This window comes from Myotis daubentonii, chromosome 12 (assembly GCF_963259705.1).
Source record: "Myotis daubentonii chromosome 12, mMyoDau2.1, whole genome shotgun sequence".
Lineage (NCBI taxonomy): Eukaryota > Metazoa > Chordata > Mammalia > Chiroptera > Vespertilionidae > Myotis > Myotis daubentonii.
Window position 1 is genome coordinate 19296626 of NC_081851.1, and position 16512 is coordinate 19313137.

The 16512-nt window shown below is 41.0% G+C and overlaps 1 protein-coding gene across 2 annotated transcripts in view; it reads left to right on the forward strand.

Moving 5' to 3' along the window:
- Positions 1-16512, forward strand: part of TMEM131 (transmembrane protein 131) — a 194646-nt gene that overhangs the window by 98572 nt on the left and 79562 nt on the right. Inside the window, exons 6-11 of one of the 2 annotated variants that reach the window (XM_059659035.1) lie at positions 344-460; positions 3621-3743; positions 10568-10648; positions 13485-13635; positions 13753-13809; positions 15017-15078. In XM_059659035.1, the coding sequence (XP_059515018.1) occupies positions 344-460; positions 3621-3743; positions 10568-10648; positions 13485-13635; positions 13753-13809; positions 15017-15078 (591 nt within the window). The remainder of the gene's footprint in view (positions 1-343; positions 461-3620; positions 3744-10567; positions 10649-13484; positions 13636-13752; positions 13810-15016; positions 15079-16512) is intronic. The other variant, XM_059659036.1, reaches the window with a different exon arrangement.

Below are 16512 nucleotides of genomic sequence, written 5' to 3' on the forward strand. Positions count from 1 at the left end.
TTGCCGCGGTGACCCAGGAGCAGCCAAATGGCCCGACAGACAGTGCACAGCAGGGTCTGCTTGGCCTTCGCCGCAGCGACCCGGGAGCACCAAGCAGGCCCCGCAGACACCAGAGAACCAAGGGGAACGGGCCTATGCAGTCAATAGGTCATCCCCTGAGGGCTCCCGGATTGGAGAGGGTGCTGGTCGGGCTGAGGAACCGCCCCCCCCCCACCGTGCACGAATTTCATGCACCGGGCCTCTAGTTTTATGATATTTGTTTTAGAGAACTTTAGCTATCTAATTGTGATTAGCATGATCTGATTTTTTGGTTACTAATTTATTTATTGCTGTTCTTTTACAGAAAATTCTTCCAGGAGGAAATACATCATTTGATGTAGTTTTTCTTGCAAGAGTAGTAGGAAATGTAGAAAATACTTTATTTATTAATACATCTAATCATGGGGTATTTACCTACCAGGTAAGAACCAATATTAAGACATTCATGTGTTTTCTAAAATATAGTCATCATCTTCGACCTATAACATGACCAGCTTTTACAATACAATCTCTCTTCAATTACTTTTAAGGATAACAGAAAATGTAAGAGTTTAGACTTGAAGCATTTGTATACCTATTGTTGTGTCTGTGAATATACCTGTTCAAATTAGATTGAACAAATGAATAAAGCTACTGCTAAAGTGTTAATGTAAGATTGACAAAAGAATCATAAAAATATTTTCACACTAAATTCTTTTTACTTTTTGCATACTTGTGAAACATACTCAATAATAGTTTCAAGATTAAAACATACATGCCTGCTTTTCTTAGTAAATGTGTAGTTTTACATTTTTTTAATAAGCTTATTTTTTATGTACAGTTATTCAGGTTATTAAAAAATACCGTTTTTTGAATCAAGATTTTTGTAATCAAGTTTATCAAGATTTTTAAGAATTCCTCATACTTTACATACACTTCTGCCTGTGTTATAGATACTGTTATTCTCAATTTTTTAGATAAGGAAGCTGAAATGTATAAAGGTTTTTTAATTTGCCCAGATTATGCTATTAGTAGATTGTTGAGCAGAAATTCAACCCATGACTTTGTAACTCTGAAGACCAGTCTCTTAGCCACTGTGATATTGCCATGGAACTCAATTGTTTCATTGTTTTACTTTACAGTTTTTGTGATTTTATTTTTGAACATTTCTTCTCCAGTGCCCAGAGCACTTGATTTATTTTGAAAACTAGTATCAAAGTAAGCATTCCATTCAGTCATAAGCATATATTGTACTTATTTAATGAAAAGAAGTCTTTAATGGTTGTTTAGTAGGCAGTCAATAAACTTTTAAAGGCTTGTATAGATAAATAACCATGGTGCTTTATAGATGACACTCATATTAACACATTGTGGACCAGTAGTTTTATTGCTAGCTTTACCCAGTGGCCAGATAAGTTTCTATTGAACGAGTACAAAAAACGTTTTACATAAATGTTAAAGGCACGCTTTAAAATTAAATTACCCAGTGCATTTTGAAGTTATTTATACATGTTCTTTCAAGCTAATACCTTTTTAACCCCTAGAGTGCCGGGGAGCGCGATTGCACTCCTCCTGTCTTTCGCCAAAAGTGCCAGGAGTGCTATCTAAGCTTCAAAATGGCGTCCAGTTCTAAGTCTGCTTTTATTAGTGATTATATTGCTAAATATGTCAGTGTAGTAAAGGTTTCCTTAAGTTTTTGAATATGTAACTTCATTTACTTGCGATTCATAATTTTTTTCCTAAACTGCTGTAAAATCAGCAAAAATGCCTTGGCAATTTTAGCATAGTTCCTAGGATATTTGGTTGGCACTCAAAGGGTTAAAGAATTCTCATGACTGGCCACAAGCCTTAGAACAGAAAACATGAGAATTCTCGTGATTCGTCTGCAATGTGTTAACATGCACCTGTGGAGTAAATAAAAAGACTGTCATTAGAATATGAAGACCTTTGTCCTGCAGAGGCACCCCAAGTGACCTAGGTGTCATGGCCAGTCTGGACTACTTGAGTGTCATGATCAGGTTGTTCTCAAGATGAGCCTCAGTGGCCAACTGTCTTTCTTTGCCTCAGTCTTCCTTCTAAATATCTATCGATTCTGTCTGTCTCTCTCCTATTCACTGCCATCTTCTAAGCCAGGGGTGGGGAACCTTTTTTCTGCCAAGGGCCATTTGGATATTTATAACATCATTCGCGGGCCATACAAAATTATCAACTTAAAAATTAGCCTGCTGTATTTGGTCAGACATTTAATTAGCTCACCCCTAATGCTTTGGCAGGGCCAGACCTTATAGAGCCCACAGGCCAGATGTTCCCTATCCCTGTTTCAAGCTGTCATTACCTCTCACTCTATTACGCAGTAGCTTCTAACTGGCCTTCCATTCCGCCCCAATCCCTGTAGTCAGAGTGGTCTTTTTTTTTTTAACATAAATCAGATCTAGTTGACTTTCCATGTACATCCTTAGGTTTTCCCATTGCTTTTAGAGCAGAGTGTAAACTTCTGACCAAGACCTACAAGGATCTAAGAACCTGATTCCTATATAGATCTCCTACCTCATCCCATTTTACCATACTTCTCTTTTTCTTCCTGATCTTCAAACAAGCCAAGCCCTTTCCTGCCTCAAGCCTTTGCCTGTACACTTCCCCTTGCCTGAATCCACTCCCAGTGCTGGCTTTTATCATCTTTCAGATGACAACTTATGTCACATACACCCCACCCCACCCCTGAGAAGACTACCCTGACCACCCTCTGTAGAAGAAGTCCCTCCTTCCTTTAGCCAGTTGTTCTATATCACATTTCCCTTTTTTTAAAAATATATATTTTATTGATTTTTTACAGAGAGGAAGGGAGAGAGATATAGAGAGTTAGAAACATCGATGAGAGAGAAACATCGATTAGCTGCCTCTTGCACATCTCCTACTGGGGATGTGCCCGCAACCCAGGTACATGCCCTTGACCGGAATCGAACCTGGGACCTTTCAGTCTGCAGGCCGACGCTCTATCCACTGAGCCAAACCGGTTTCGGCAACATTTCCCATTTTTTAAACCTTCTATTGTTATGCATTCTCACGCAGTCTAGAATGTACGTTTCATGAGAGCAGGTGCATTATCTGTCTTGTTCACTATTCAGTTATTCACTACTGTGTTTGTTTGTGTCTAACACATTGTAGGCACTTTGTAAATATTTGCCATTTGAATGACTGGCTAACACTGATTAGTCAACCCAGGACCTCCCATGTGGGCATGACCTAGGGCTGGGCTTGGTATTTGAGAGATTGTCTGGGCCCTAGATTCATCTTTTAAGGGTTGGAGTAGGGAAATCTTTTGAGGCCCTTATTTTCTTGTCTATCCCACAACTTCATGAAGGACTGCTATCATTTTATTTCCAGTATATCATATAAATTATTCCAAATGCTTGTATTTGTAGTAAATCAAATATGTAGCCAAATCAGATATAGAAACCACATGTGTGCTCCTTTTAAAGGGAGTTGAAACTTTTCTCATCTGTGTTAGACTCACCAGTTTTCCCTAGATCAATCAATCATGACCTATAAAAATGTTAGTTATACAAGCAACTCATACTGCTTTTTTTCCTACTTTGAAACAGGTATTTGGAGTTGGAGTTCCAAATCCTTATCGATTGAGGCCATTCCTTGGGGCTAGAGTCCCTGTGAATAGCAGTTTCTCACCTATAATAAACATACACAACCCTCACAGTGAGCCTTTGCAGGTGAGTCTCTGATGGTGATTTTGGTAGAAATTAATGCTTAGCTTAAAATCTCCGTTTTCAAGACTTTAAAATAATGGGGTTTTAAAGATGTGTTGAAGAGGGGTATTTTAATGCATCTTGCTGTGGCCTAAATTTTGAATGTCAGTAGTCTAGATACTGGATTTTTGGAACCATTACAATTATGGCTTCTCTGGTATTACAATTTAGGCAGCTCTGCATTTAATTTAAGAAGAGTTTTCCACTATACAAGGCTTCTACTTTTCTTGCATATAATCTCTTTCTAGTCCAATATAAATTTTTAAAAACACAGTTTATACTTTTATTTTTATTTTTATTACCTATTTTTTGATAATAAGTTTTTGGTGATGGTAGTCTGGAAATTGAAGTCTAAGAGAAGGGTAATAGAGAATCATGATTAAAAGCAACTTTATTTTTATTTTGTTTTCTTTGTTAATTCTCACCAGAGAATGTTTTTTCCATTGCTTTTCATAGAGAGTAGAAGGGAATGGGGGAGAGACAGAGAGAAATATCAATGTGTCTCTCTCACATCAACCAACTGCCTCCCGCACACGCCCCTGACCAGGGGACAGAGAATGAATCCGCAGCCCAGGCAGGTACCCCTGACCAGGAATCGAACCCGGAACCCTTTGGTGTGTGGGCTGATGTTCTAACCACTGAGCATACCTGCCAGTGGGAAATTTTTTTTAATCTAACTCTTATCCAATCTTTTAGTAGTAATTGTTTTTAAATTTGAAATCTCTCCTCACTGGTTCCTTGTCTCTTCCACAGTGAGTGTGGCTGGTTGTGGCTTCTTCAGATATTTTCCCAAACCCCACCCACATCCCTAGTGACTTCCAAGTATAGGACATTTGCCACCGCTATAGCTTATCTAGTTCTGTTGTCTGTGTTGGATGGAGATGCGGTTGCTTTCCAGAGTGGTTCCTAATATCTACACCCAGAGCCCCCAGAGTTCGTTAGGACCAACCCTGCAGGACTTATAATATCTTGAAAATGACAAATGGAGGGAAATACTATATATTGTGGTGAGCTGGTAACCAAAATGGTTTTTATCATCCAAGAGCCCTCTGGTAGACATGTTCATAAACAATGAAAGGGGAAATGAGGAAGAAGACGAGATTTTCAGAGCTTGAATTGTGAAGTGCTTAGGAATCCTGTGCTGAAGTAGTAAGAAAGCAGTTTCTCCCCAGCACTTGCTGACACTGGCTGAGGAGAGCTACTAATAAAAATACTCTGTCTGGAGTTTAACTTTTTAAATTTATCTTTATTGTTGAAAGTATTGCAGATGCCTCCTCTTTTTTTCATTAGATATCTTCATCACAAAAGGAAAAATCTTGTGTCCTGCTTGCTTGTACATGAAAAGTGTTCTCTCTTCATCACCATCACTCTGTTACTTCTATCCTTTTACTACTTTAGGTAATGATGTATTTTCCCTGCAGAAACCTCGTAAATTCTTGCTACTTTCTTGTTTTGACTACTTTTAGTCAAAGACATTGAAACAAAAAGCTTGTTCTTCGTTCTGTCAGACCCTGCTGCAGGCGCTGCCCGCACTGCCACAGGGAGGTGACAGCTCCCAGGGCGCCCCTTCTGGGGCGGCCAGAGCGGAAGGAGGGTCCTGGACTGGGCAAGCGGTGGGCGGCCTACAGTTGTTTAAGTGGCCTTACAGCCTGCGCCTTTTCTCCTCAGCCTCGAGCCATCAGGCTATCAGCTAGAACAGGTCCTTCTCTGGATTCAATACTGACTTGGTTTCTTTTGTTCATCTATAGTCTTTTTCTAGTTAAACATTTTAATTCAAGAAGATTTAGCCCAATAGACTTTTTACCACACACAAGGGAGCAAATAAAAAAACCAAAGCTGTCTTCTTAAAACCAATGTAGATTATCTGGAAAGCATTCTTCTTGAGGGAAACATTTTTTTAAAATCCAAGTTCCTACTTGATGGGCGTTTTAAAGATTGATATATAATTGGCATATAATATTATATTAGTTTTAGTTATACAACATAATGATTCCATATTTGTATACTAGTATATTGTGAAATGGTCACCACAATGAGTCTAGTTAACATCCATCACCATTGCATGGTTACAATCCCTTTTTTCTTGTGACAAGAACTTTAAGATCTACTCTTAGCAACTTTCAAATATGCAAAACAGCATTATTAGCTATAGTCACTGTGCTGTACCTTTACATTCCCAGGACTTGTGTATTTTATAACTGGAACTCTGAAGGGAAATCACCTTAACCTAGTAGTTCTATCATATGTTATACTGTCATTAGTCTTAACCTTAAATTTAAGAAAATACTGTAAAGCAAGGAATTGCATCTGATTTTTTTCATTGTACAATACACACACACGAGTATGTTTTCCCTGGGAAAAATGTTAATTCAAACAAGTATAAAGTAAAAGTCCCGTCAAACTTCTTTCCTTCCAATCCAGTACCGTCCAGTATAACTTTCTGGGATGGAGAACTTCTGTATCTGCTCTTTCTTTTTCTCTTTTTTTTTTTAAACAATTTTTTTTTTATTGCTTAAAGTATTACAAAGGGTATTACATATGTGTCCATTTTTTTCCCCCCGCCCTAGACAGTCCCCTAGCTTCCCCTATCCCCCAGTGTCTTATGTCCATTGGTTATGCTTATATGCATGCATACAAGTCCTTTAGTTGATCTCTTACCCCCCTACCTCCTGCCCCCCAACCCTCCCCGGCCTTCCCACTGCAGTTTGACAATCTGTTTGAGGCAGCTCTGCCTCTGTTCTTTTTTCCTTTTTAAAAAAAAATATATTTTTATTGATTTCAGAGAGGAAGGGAGAGGGAGAGAGAGATAGAAACATCAGTGATGAGAGAGAATCACTGATCGGCTGCCTCCTGCACACCCCCTACTGGGGATCAAGCCCACAACCCAGACATGTGCCCGTGACCGGAATCAAACCTGGAACCCTTCAATCCGAGACCAACGCTCTATCCACTGAGCAAAACTGGCTAGGGCTGTATCTGCTCTTTCAGTACAGTAGGCACGTGTCACACGTTGCTATTGAACACTTGAATCTGTGGTTAGGGTACCTGAGGAGCTGAACAATTTATTTCAACAAATTTAAACTTAAATAACCAAGTGAAGCAGCTAAGTATTGTATTAGCACAACTCCAAACCCATGCCCTTCTTGTAAATACTATTCATTCATATGACCTTGGTGTGTGTCAGGTCAGCCCTTTTCCATGCTTTTGCATGAGCATGTGTGTGGGCACAAAAAAATAAACATTCTTTGCGGGAATTTTAAAAGTAAATTATATTGTGTCTATATTTTTGGATTTCTTTTTCCCCTAGACTTCATTAAATTAGGATAATTAGCACTGGACTAAAAACCAAAAATGTATCACATAACTAGTTTTAATATAAACTTTCCTTTGATTTTATAATTTAGCCTTTTTCTGCCCCTATTTCCCCATTTATTTCTCTGTTATCAGTAGTATAGCTTTCAATCTTCTGTTTCCAAACTTTGTTACACTTATTTTCTTAATACCTTACAAGGTTAAATGAAATAATATGTACTGTTTTCTATTTTGTTTTGTATTTTTGGTTTTTGTTTGTTTTTGTTTTTTGTTAGGGTTTTTTTGTTTTTGTTTTCAGAAAAAGTTCCATAGTTACCCCATCAGTTAAGCTGTTATTACTTACAATAAGTGTAATAATACTCAAAAAAAAATCCTAACTCACTAGTCTGCCCAGTGCATTTCTTTAACAGTACCACACTCACCAAAATCCTTTAAGCTTATACTAAAGTATTACTGTTTTCCTTCTTGGTTCTTTTTCTATAGGCACCTGGAGGACTTTTGTAATAAAACTACTAAGGTTTCCACCCATTCTCTTATTACTTCACTCCATATTTGCATAATTAAATGTACTATTTCTTAGGAGATAGGGTTACCTGTCATTAAAGGAAAGTCTCCTACCACAGGACTTGTTCTGTTTCTAGCTCTTTACTAAGAGAAAGGAAAGCAGACGTCCATACACAGACTTATAAATGCAGTGTTCATAGCAGCTTATCTGTAATGACCAAAACTGGAAACAACCCAAATGTCCATCACTAGGTGAATGGGTCAAAAATTATTGCATAATCCACAAAATTGAAAAGAAATGACCTATCCTATCTAATAAAAGAGAAAAATGGTAATTGGCGTACGACGATACCCTTTTCATTGGCTAATCAGGGCTATATGCAAATTAACTGCCAACTAAGATTGGCAGTTAACTGCCAACAAGATGGCGGTTAATTTGCATATGTAGGCACAATGCAGGGAGGCGAAAGGGAAAGCAGGAAGAAGCCCCCTGCCACTGACAGTGATCGGAAACCCAGGGGGGAGCTAAGAGCTGGGGGGCAGGGCAAAGGCGGCCTTTGCCCTGCCCCCCAGCCATGATCGGAGAATCAGGTGCCTTTTCCGCCCTGGCCAGTGATAGCAGGAAGTAGGGGTGGAGCCAGCGATGGGAGCTGGGCACGGTCGAAGCTGGCAGTCCCGGGAGCTAGGGGTCCCTTGCCTGGGCCTAAAGCGGAGCCCACAATCGCGGGGCCGCTGCAGCTGCGGGTCCCCTCTGCCCGAGCCGGACGCCTCAGCCAGAGGCGTTAGGCCTGGGCAGGGGCGGAGCCTGCAACCACGGGGAGCTGGGGGTCCCCTGCCCAGGCCTGACACCTCTGCCGGAGGCCTCAGGCCTGGTCAAGAGGCCGATCCGGTGATTGGTGATAGGAGGGTGATGAGGGTCAACTCCTCTGGCCGAGGCATCAGGCCTGGGTGGGGGCGGAGCCGGGGATTGGGGGGATATGATGGTCCCCTTGCCCAGGCCTGAAGCCTGGGTCAGAGGCGTCGGGCTTGGGCGGGGGGTGGAGCCAGCGATCAGAGGGAGATGGGGGTCCCCTGCTCAGGCATGATTCCTGGGCCAGAGGCCTCAGGCCTGGGCGGGGGCCAGAGCCAGTGGTCGGGGAGATGGGGGTCCCCTGTCCAAGCCTGACACCTCTGGCAGAGGCGTCAGGCCTTGGCAAGGGCCGATCAGGCGATCGGAGGGTGATGGGGGTCTACGCTTCTGGCCGAGGCATCAGGCCTGGGCTGGGGGCAGAACCAGTGATGGGGGGAAATGAGGGTCCCCTGCCCAGGCCTGACGCCTGTGTCAGAGGCGTCAGGCCTGGGCAAGGGGCCGATCCTGCGATTGGAGGGTGATGTGGGTCAACGCCTGAGGGCTCCCAGTATGTGAGAGGGGGCAGGCTGGGCTGAGGGACACTCCCCCCCCCCCCACACACACACCCAGTGCACGAATTTCGTGCACCAGGCCCCTAGTAAATACATACAACAACATGATGGATTTCAAAATCATTACACCGATTAAAAGCAGCCAGACACAAGAATACAGATTTGTGATGCCATTTATATAAAACTTTACAAAATACAAACGAATCTAGAGTGGACGAGAGCAACTCAGTGGTTACCTGGGATGGAGGGGGTCTGAGAGGGACAGGTGGGTTGCAAAGGGCATGAGGAAACTGGGAGGTAATGGGTATATATCATATTTTAATTGAAGTGGTAGCTTTACACTGTCTTCCTATGTCAGACAGAATACATCACCTTGTATACTTTAAAGATGTATAATTTATTGTACATCAGTTATACTCATTAAAACAAGTTTAAAAAATCGTGAGCATAGGTATAAGCCACAGAGGCATTAACAGCACCTGTGATTTTGCAGCCAGTGGAAACCAAATGTTTTCTTACTACATTAAAATTGTTGTATATGTCTCAGAATAATACACTCTTCTCTGTTTCACAATTATAGCAGCTATTAGGTCTACTGCTGGGTCTTATTATAAACTAGGGGCCCAGTGCATGAATTCATGCACCTTGAAAGGAACTGTGGGCTGCGAGGCTGCAGTAGCACAGGGGTGGGTCTCGGCCCTGCTGGCACCCCTGCTCCCACCGCCACCACTCCCACGTGCTGATGGTGCTGGCCCTGCTCACACCCACTGACAGTGCGGAGTAATTGGGGCTGGCACCAGCAGCAGGTGCGAGTGGTGGCTGCTGTCCTGATCGCCCCTTGGGAACAGGAGGAGGTGGAGAAGCCCTCGGGTAATCAGGGCTGCAGCTGCCACTCACACCCACTGATGGCGCTGAGTGATCAGGGCTGGCGCTGGCAGCAGGTACGTGAGCCAAGCTGGACCATGGTGCACAGGAGCAAAGAATTATCAGTAACCACCAGAGGCTTGCCCCGATGACAGAAACCGGCACCCCTCCTTGGTCTGGCGCCCCTGCTCACCTACTCCACCATCCCGCCATGGCCACCGCCTGCCATGTTCCGCAAGTGCCCCCGGTGGTCAGTGCACATCATAGCGACCGGTTGTTCAGTTGTTCTTGTTGTTCCATTGTTCAGTCTATATGCCTATTAGCCTTTTATTATATAGGATGTGTGAATAAAAAAGCACTTGTGTTACTATGAGAATTTGTATTTCTATAATTTGATCATTTTCATAAACTGTAAATGTCCTATGGATGGATTTTCGAAAATTCAGTATTTGAGACACCTACACTGTTTCACAGTTTAATATTTCAAAGTCAACTTGTTTTTGTTAAAACTACCACCATTGTTTACACATATGGGGCACTGACTCTTGTGGTATTACATGACACTTACCCTACATTTATATTTGTAAATGTTTTTAAATCTTTTCTGATAAACAATTAGGTTATCAAACTTATTTCCATATAAACAGCAAGTCACATGCATTGAGGATATGATTTTGAACTTAACTGCCATGGCTCTTTTGTTGCAGGTTGTAGAAATGTACTCTAGTGGAGGAGATCTTCACCTAGAACTTCCAACAGGTCAACAAGGAGGGACCAGAAAATTGTGGGTGAGTGCTAACCCCTTTTCTTCTCACATGTGGTCGCACGAAACCAGTGATTTTCTTAAATACACCAGAAAAGACTTAATTCCTTATCACCTGAAAAAATATGGGTGACGTTTTCTTAATTGCTATCTTAATATTACATTTATATCAAATATATTTGAAAATTGGATGAGAGAGTGAGAGAAAAGTAATTTTTGGAAAGAGCAGTGAATATAGTTGGTGGGATCTTTAGTCCACTGTGGAAAGGAAGAGATTTTATATTGGTAAAGTTGTCTCTGAATCTAATTGCTTATAATTTGCTTACTCTAAGATTTATAAAAACAACCCTGTGGGAAGGTTCCATTCGATTTTTGAAGGTAGAGAATTGACTGGTCAGACTTATTAGAGGAGATGACATTTGCAGAGGAAACATAGTCAAGCCTTTTATGATGACTTGGAAATTTTTAAATTCTTAGGTGACTTATGTCCACCTTTAATATTGTTGAATATTTAACAGTAGTTTGTGTCAGTACATAGAAAACCACTTTTCCTTAGAGAATACTATTAAATATTAACCAAATCAATGAATATGTTGTAACTACCTTACTTGCAAAGGTTCCTGCCATAAGAGAGTTTTGGGTGTTAATGTCATCTACCATGCTTTAATCAAAGGGGGAAAAGACATAAGTAAATGCAGCTTTTGTACCAAGGCCACTCACACTGACGGTGCCACTCTGAGTAAGTTCTGAAGATCCATGTTTCTTTATGAATTGCACTGTTAAACACCAGTCTCAACCAGGGAAAGGATATGTAGGGCCTTTTTCGGACTTAAACATTTAGATGCAAATTTGTCAGTGATCAGCTAACTGCTAAGATATAGAAACATACAGTGGGGCCTTGACTTACGAATGTCCCGACTAACGAGATTTTTGAGATACGAGCCATCTCTTGGCCAATTTTTTGCTTTGAGTTGCGAGCTAAAACTTGGGTTACGAGCCAGCTTTAGATACCCCACCGCTAGTTGGCGCAGCGAACGTCAAAGTGAACGCCCCATCAGCCGAGCATCACATGTCTCACTCGTTCACTTCTTAATTTGACATATGAGCAATTTGAGTTACGAGCTCCGTCACGGAACAAATTAAACTCGTAAGTCAAGGCCCCACTGTACTATCAGGTAGTAATACATAATAGGTAGTCCATTTACTAGTATATCCTTTCTGAAAAATATTTTACCTCATAGTTATTATTTAAAAAGCCTTTGAGAGAAATAGTGTATAAAAACAATGCTTCAGAAAATTAACTTTATACGGTATTAACTTCGTATATTTATCTAGATAGAAGAACTAAGAATTTTCTATGAAATACAATTGGTATCTAATAAACATATGAGGATTCAGGTTTCTAATTAAGAACTGTAATGAATGGTAACAGAAATTACGTAATGTTGTAATACTCCCAGTGAGTACAAGAAAAGATAGAGTGACTCGTAGTCCTACAAAGCTAGAGAGAAAAGCGTCAGTTGGCCTTGACCTACCCCCAGCTCATTTTCAGTTCCTTGGAAATCCAGAGACCACGCCAGCTCCCAGAGATGGGCAAATGGGATGAGTGGATGGTCTCGCTCTCATGGCCCCAGGAGGGTTCCAGTCGCCCCCTTCCTACATTAAAAAGTTGAGAGTAAGGTGACTGAAGAACAATAAAATGTAAAACACAAGGATTTCCTAAAATATGCCAAAAGGTGCAGAGAAATTCTCATCATCCCTTGGAAGACAGATTGTTCTAAAACCAGGAAAAGAATTACACTTCCCAAAAAAGCCTATTTTTTTCAATGTCTTCTTCCGAGTGCCTGAAAATTGGTGCTGTCTTCCATGACTACAGCCTTCCTGACCACAGTTGGCAAACTGCAACTCTACTTAGAGGCTTTGTTTTTGTTAGGTCTTAAATGAAAGGAGAGCAGAAAGGAAGCTCTCTTGGTTATCCGTATAAAGGCTCCTTCTATAAAACCTTCCTTCTGATGGTGACATTTCTGTTCGTTAGAGAATTTCAGGACTGAATTATGCACCTAGGCACCACCCATACATTGAAGAACAACTGATTTTATGGATTAATTCTACCTTTTAATGATTATTTTGAAAGTGGCAATGTATATTTTTGACATTTTAACATCCTCCCAAATTGGAATGTATTTTATAATCAGTGGAATATACTTAATTATCATTGTATTTTTTCTTAGTAGTTATCCTATATAATAAAAGCCTGATATGCTAAGTGTTTGGTCGGCCATTCAACCAATCAAAGCGTAATATGCTAATGATATGCTAAGGCCTCTCAACCGCTTGCTATGATATGCACTGACCACCAGGGGGCAAACAGTCGACCGATTGACCAGTCACTATGACCTGCACTGACCTCTAGGGGGCAGACAGTCGATCAGTCACTATAACATGCACTGACCACCAGGAAGCAGATGCTCCGACCGTGTTAACTTGATGCTGGGGTCCGGCCGATCAGGTCTGAGCGAGATGGGCCAAACACGTCCTGGAGCCCTCCTGCAGTCCTTGGCTGGCCAACCTCCCACATTCCTCCCCAGCCCCGACCCTGATCCCGATCCTGCACCAGTGGGGTCCCTTGGCCTGGCCTGCGCCCTCTCGTAATCCGGGACCCCTCAGGGGATCTCAGAGAGCCGGTGTCGGCCCTATTCCGCAGGCCAGGCCAAGGAACCCCACTGGTGCACAAATTCGTGCTCCGGGGCTCTAGTATAAAATAATTATGCATCTTTCGGTCAATGTCATCTTATTTAATAATCTGATGGCTTTGGAACATTACAAAAGGTGTGCTACATTATGGTCTCTTAATTTTTCAGGAAATTCCTCCTTATGAAACCAAGGGAGTGATGAGAGCCAGTTTTTCCTCCAGAGAAGCCGATAACCACACAGCTTTCATAAGAATAAAGACTAACGCTTCAGACAGCACAGAGTTCATCATTCTTCCTGTTGAAGTTGAAGTTACAACAGGTTTGTGGAAAACTGAAGGCACTGCAAGTTTGTTTGTTTGTTTGTCTGTTTGTTTGTTTTCATTGCATCTGATTCTGGCAAAGTGAAATATAATTGTTTACTTTTCTTCTTTCCAAGCTCCTGGAATTTATTCCTCAACAGAAATGTTAGATTTTGGTACACTGCGAACACAAGGTAAAAAAAGAGACAGTGTCTTTATAGGTTTTTAAAAAGCCTGTTCAGTACTAAATGGTTCTACTTTAACCCCTTTGTAATTCAGCTATGAAAGTTCCTTCTAGTGCAGTGGTTCTCGACCTGTGGGTCGCGACACCTTTGGCGGTCGAACGACCCTTTCACAGGGGTCGCCTAAGACCATCCTGCATATCAGATATTTACATTACAATTCATAACAGTAGCAACATTACAGATATTGAAGTAGTAACAAAAATAATTTTATGGTTGGGTCACAACATGAGGAACTGTATTTAAAGGGCCAGAAGGTTGAGAACCACTGTTCTAGTGGGTTGTATTTGCATTATACTAGCATGATGTTAAAGATGAGTCCAAGATGGTCAGAGAAAGAATTCAGATTCTAAAATTGAAAACAATCAAGTTAAGGATTTTTTAAGGAAAAGTGAGAGTGTAGTTGACCATTGAACAATGTGTTTGAACTGCTCAGGTCTGTTTATATGTAGATTTTTTCAATAAATATACAGTTGTCCCTCTGTATCCCAGGTTTAGCATCTGTGATTCAACCAACCAAGCATTGAAAACCGTATTTTCAATTTGTGTTTGGGAATCTGTGGGTGTGGAGGGCAGACTGCATTGTTCTGTACCTTTTTATATAAGGAGCTTGAGCGTCTGCATATTTTGGTATCTGCTGGGTGTCTTGGAACCAATCCCCCTCAGATACGGAGAGGATGTAGTTAAGTTTTAAGAGGGTCAAAAGTGATATGTGGATTTTCAACTACATGGGGATCTGTATCCCTAACCTCTGTGTTGTACTTGTAATTTGGGATGTCTGCGGGCCATATGTGATTAAAAATTGCTTGTTTGAGATTGAAGATCCATTTTTTAATATTAGATTCAGTTTTAATATGATGATTTCACATTGCACATTTTTAATTTGCTTCATTGTGCTTTGCTAGAAAATTACAAGCTTTAATGTCAGCTTCACTAAAAAAAAAATGTTTTGTTTTGGTTTGGTTTGTTGAGGTGGGGGAATTCTTGTAACACTCACTGTGTTTATGAGTAAGGTGATTCTACCTAATTTTTTTTTTATTAATGTGATGGCCATTTTATTTCACATTCTAGAATAGATTCAATTTGATATCTAATAAGATTCTAACTTGCTATAAAACACACCGTTTTAAGAAATATTTCTTTTCCTCAATTTTAACAGATCTACCAAAAGTTTTAAATCTTCATTTATTAAATTCAGGAACAAAAGATGTACCAATAACAGTAAGTTTTTACTTATCTTTTTTCTAATTTATATATTCTTTGTGTTTAAACTTATGGCAAAGTTAAAAATAATTAAGTTCTTCCTCTAAAAGAACTTTGTTCTGTGGTGACCTGGTGACAACTTGATTCTAAGTATGATGTGAAAAACCTATTCTGCCTTAACCACCAAATTTTAAGAATGAGAAGGGAAAGTAGGCGATCTTCTCCAAGTAAAGTTTGAGCCGAAGTTTATGAGGTTGACAGAATCATATAAAAGACATGTGGATTCTGGTAAATACTATATGGCATGTGCAAAGAAGACAGGTTATACGGATTCCGTCAGGTTTGGTTGTTAGCCTTAATGTATAGAAAGGTAAAAAGAGAGAAAAAAATTCAGATGTGGTGGCAAGAGAAATCACGAAGCAAAGAATTATGGTAGATAACAGTAGAATGCTGTTAACATTTGTCACAAGTGTTCCTTGTAGCTGGCAGCTCTAGTAATTACCCTAGGTAGCATACTATAAACTAGGCCCCCACTTCCCCTCACACATATACACAGAACAGATGACTTTTATGCCTTATAGTGGAATTGGCATGCCATTAAATGGTTTTAGGTATGAAAAAAAAGGACAGGGATATTCATATTTTGTGGTAAGCATAACCTCGCCTCTTAGTGAGGTCTCCAAGATACATTCATAGGGGAAAATGGAAAAGGAAAGCAGTACATTTTTATTATAACATGTGCTGATGTTAGAAACCTAAATTCGGAGAACTCTGATAAAATGAGGGAGAATAGATGGGCTGGAGACTTAAGGGATGGCCAGATCTAGAGTTTACCACCAGGTGGTAGAGTAGAGACCAAAGAGAGGAGAGTATATAAACCCAAAATGAGGAAGTGAGAGGTTGTCATCCCAGGTAACCACATTTTAATGCCCTAGTAGGATCACAGGCAGTGTCTTTCACCTCTGACTTTTATGTCTTCCTGCTAAGTGGAAGAATTGGGGGGGAGGGAGCAAAGGAAGTGGGGTCTGGTAGAGAGCTTCCCTTGTATGCACAGGGGCTGAAACCACCCCACCTGTGGTTCCTGTCCCTCCAGTGTTAGGCAAGTTGAGAGAGACCTGTGATGCCATTGGCTGTGTATACTGCCATACTTCTGGGGTGGGGGTTCTTCATGGGCCCAGGACCTTTCCATTGATGACCTGGCCACCCTGCCATTGAAACAAAAACACGAGAGCAGTAAGCAGCAGTATTATGTCTCTTGTCTTGTTATCTTTCTTCTTAAATAGTAACCTTAGTGTATATCCTATATAATAAAAGGCTATTATGCAAATCGAACAGCAGAACAACCGGTTGCTATGACACACACTGACCACCAGGGGGCAGATGATGCCCCCTGGTGGTCAGTACACTCCCACAGGGGTAGCACCACTCAGCCAGAAGCTGGGCTCATGGCTG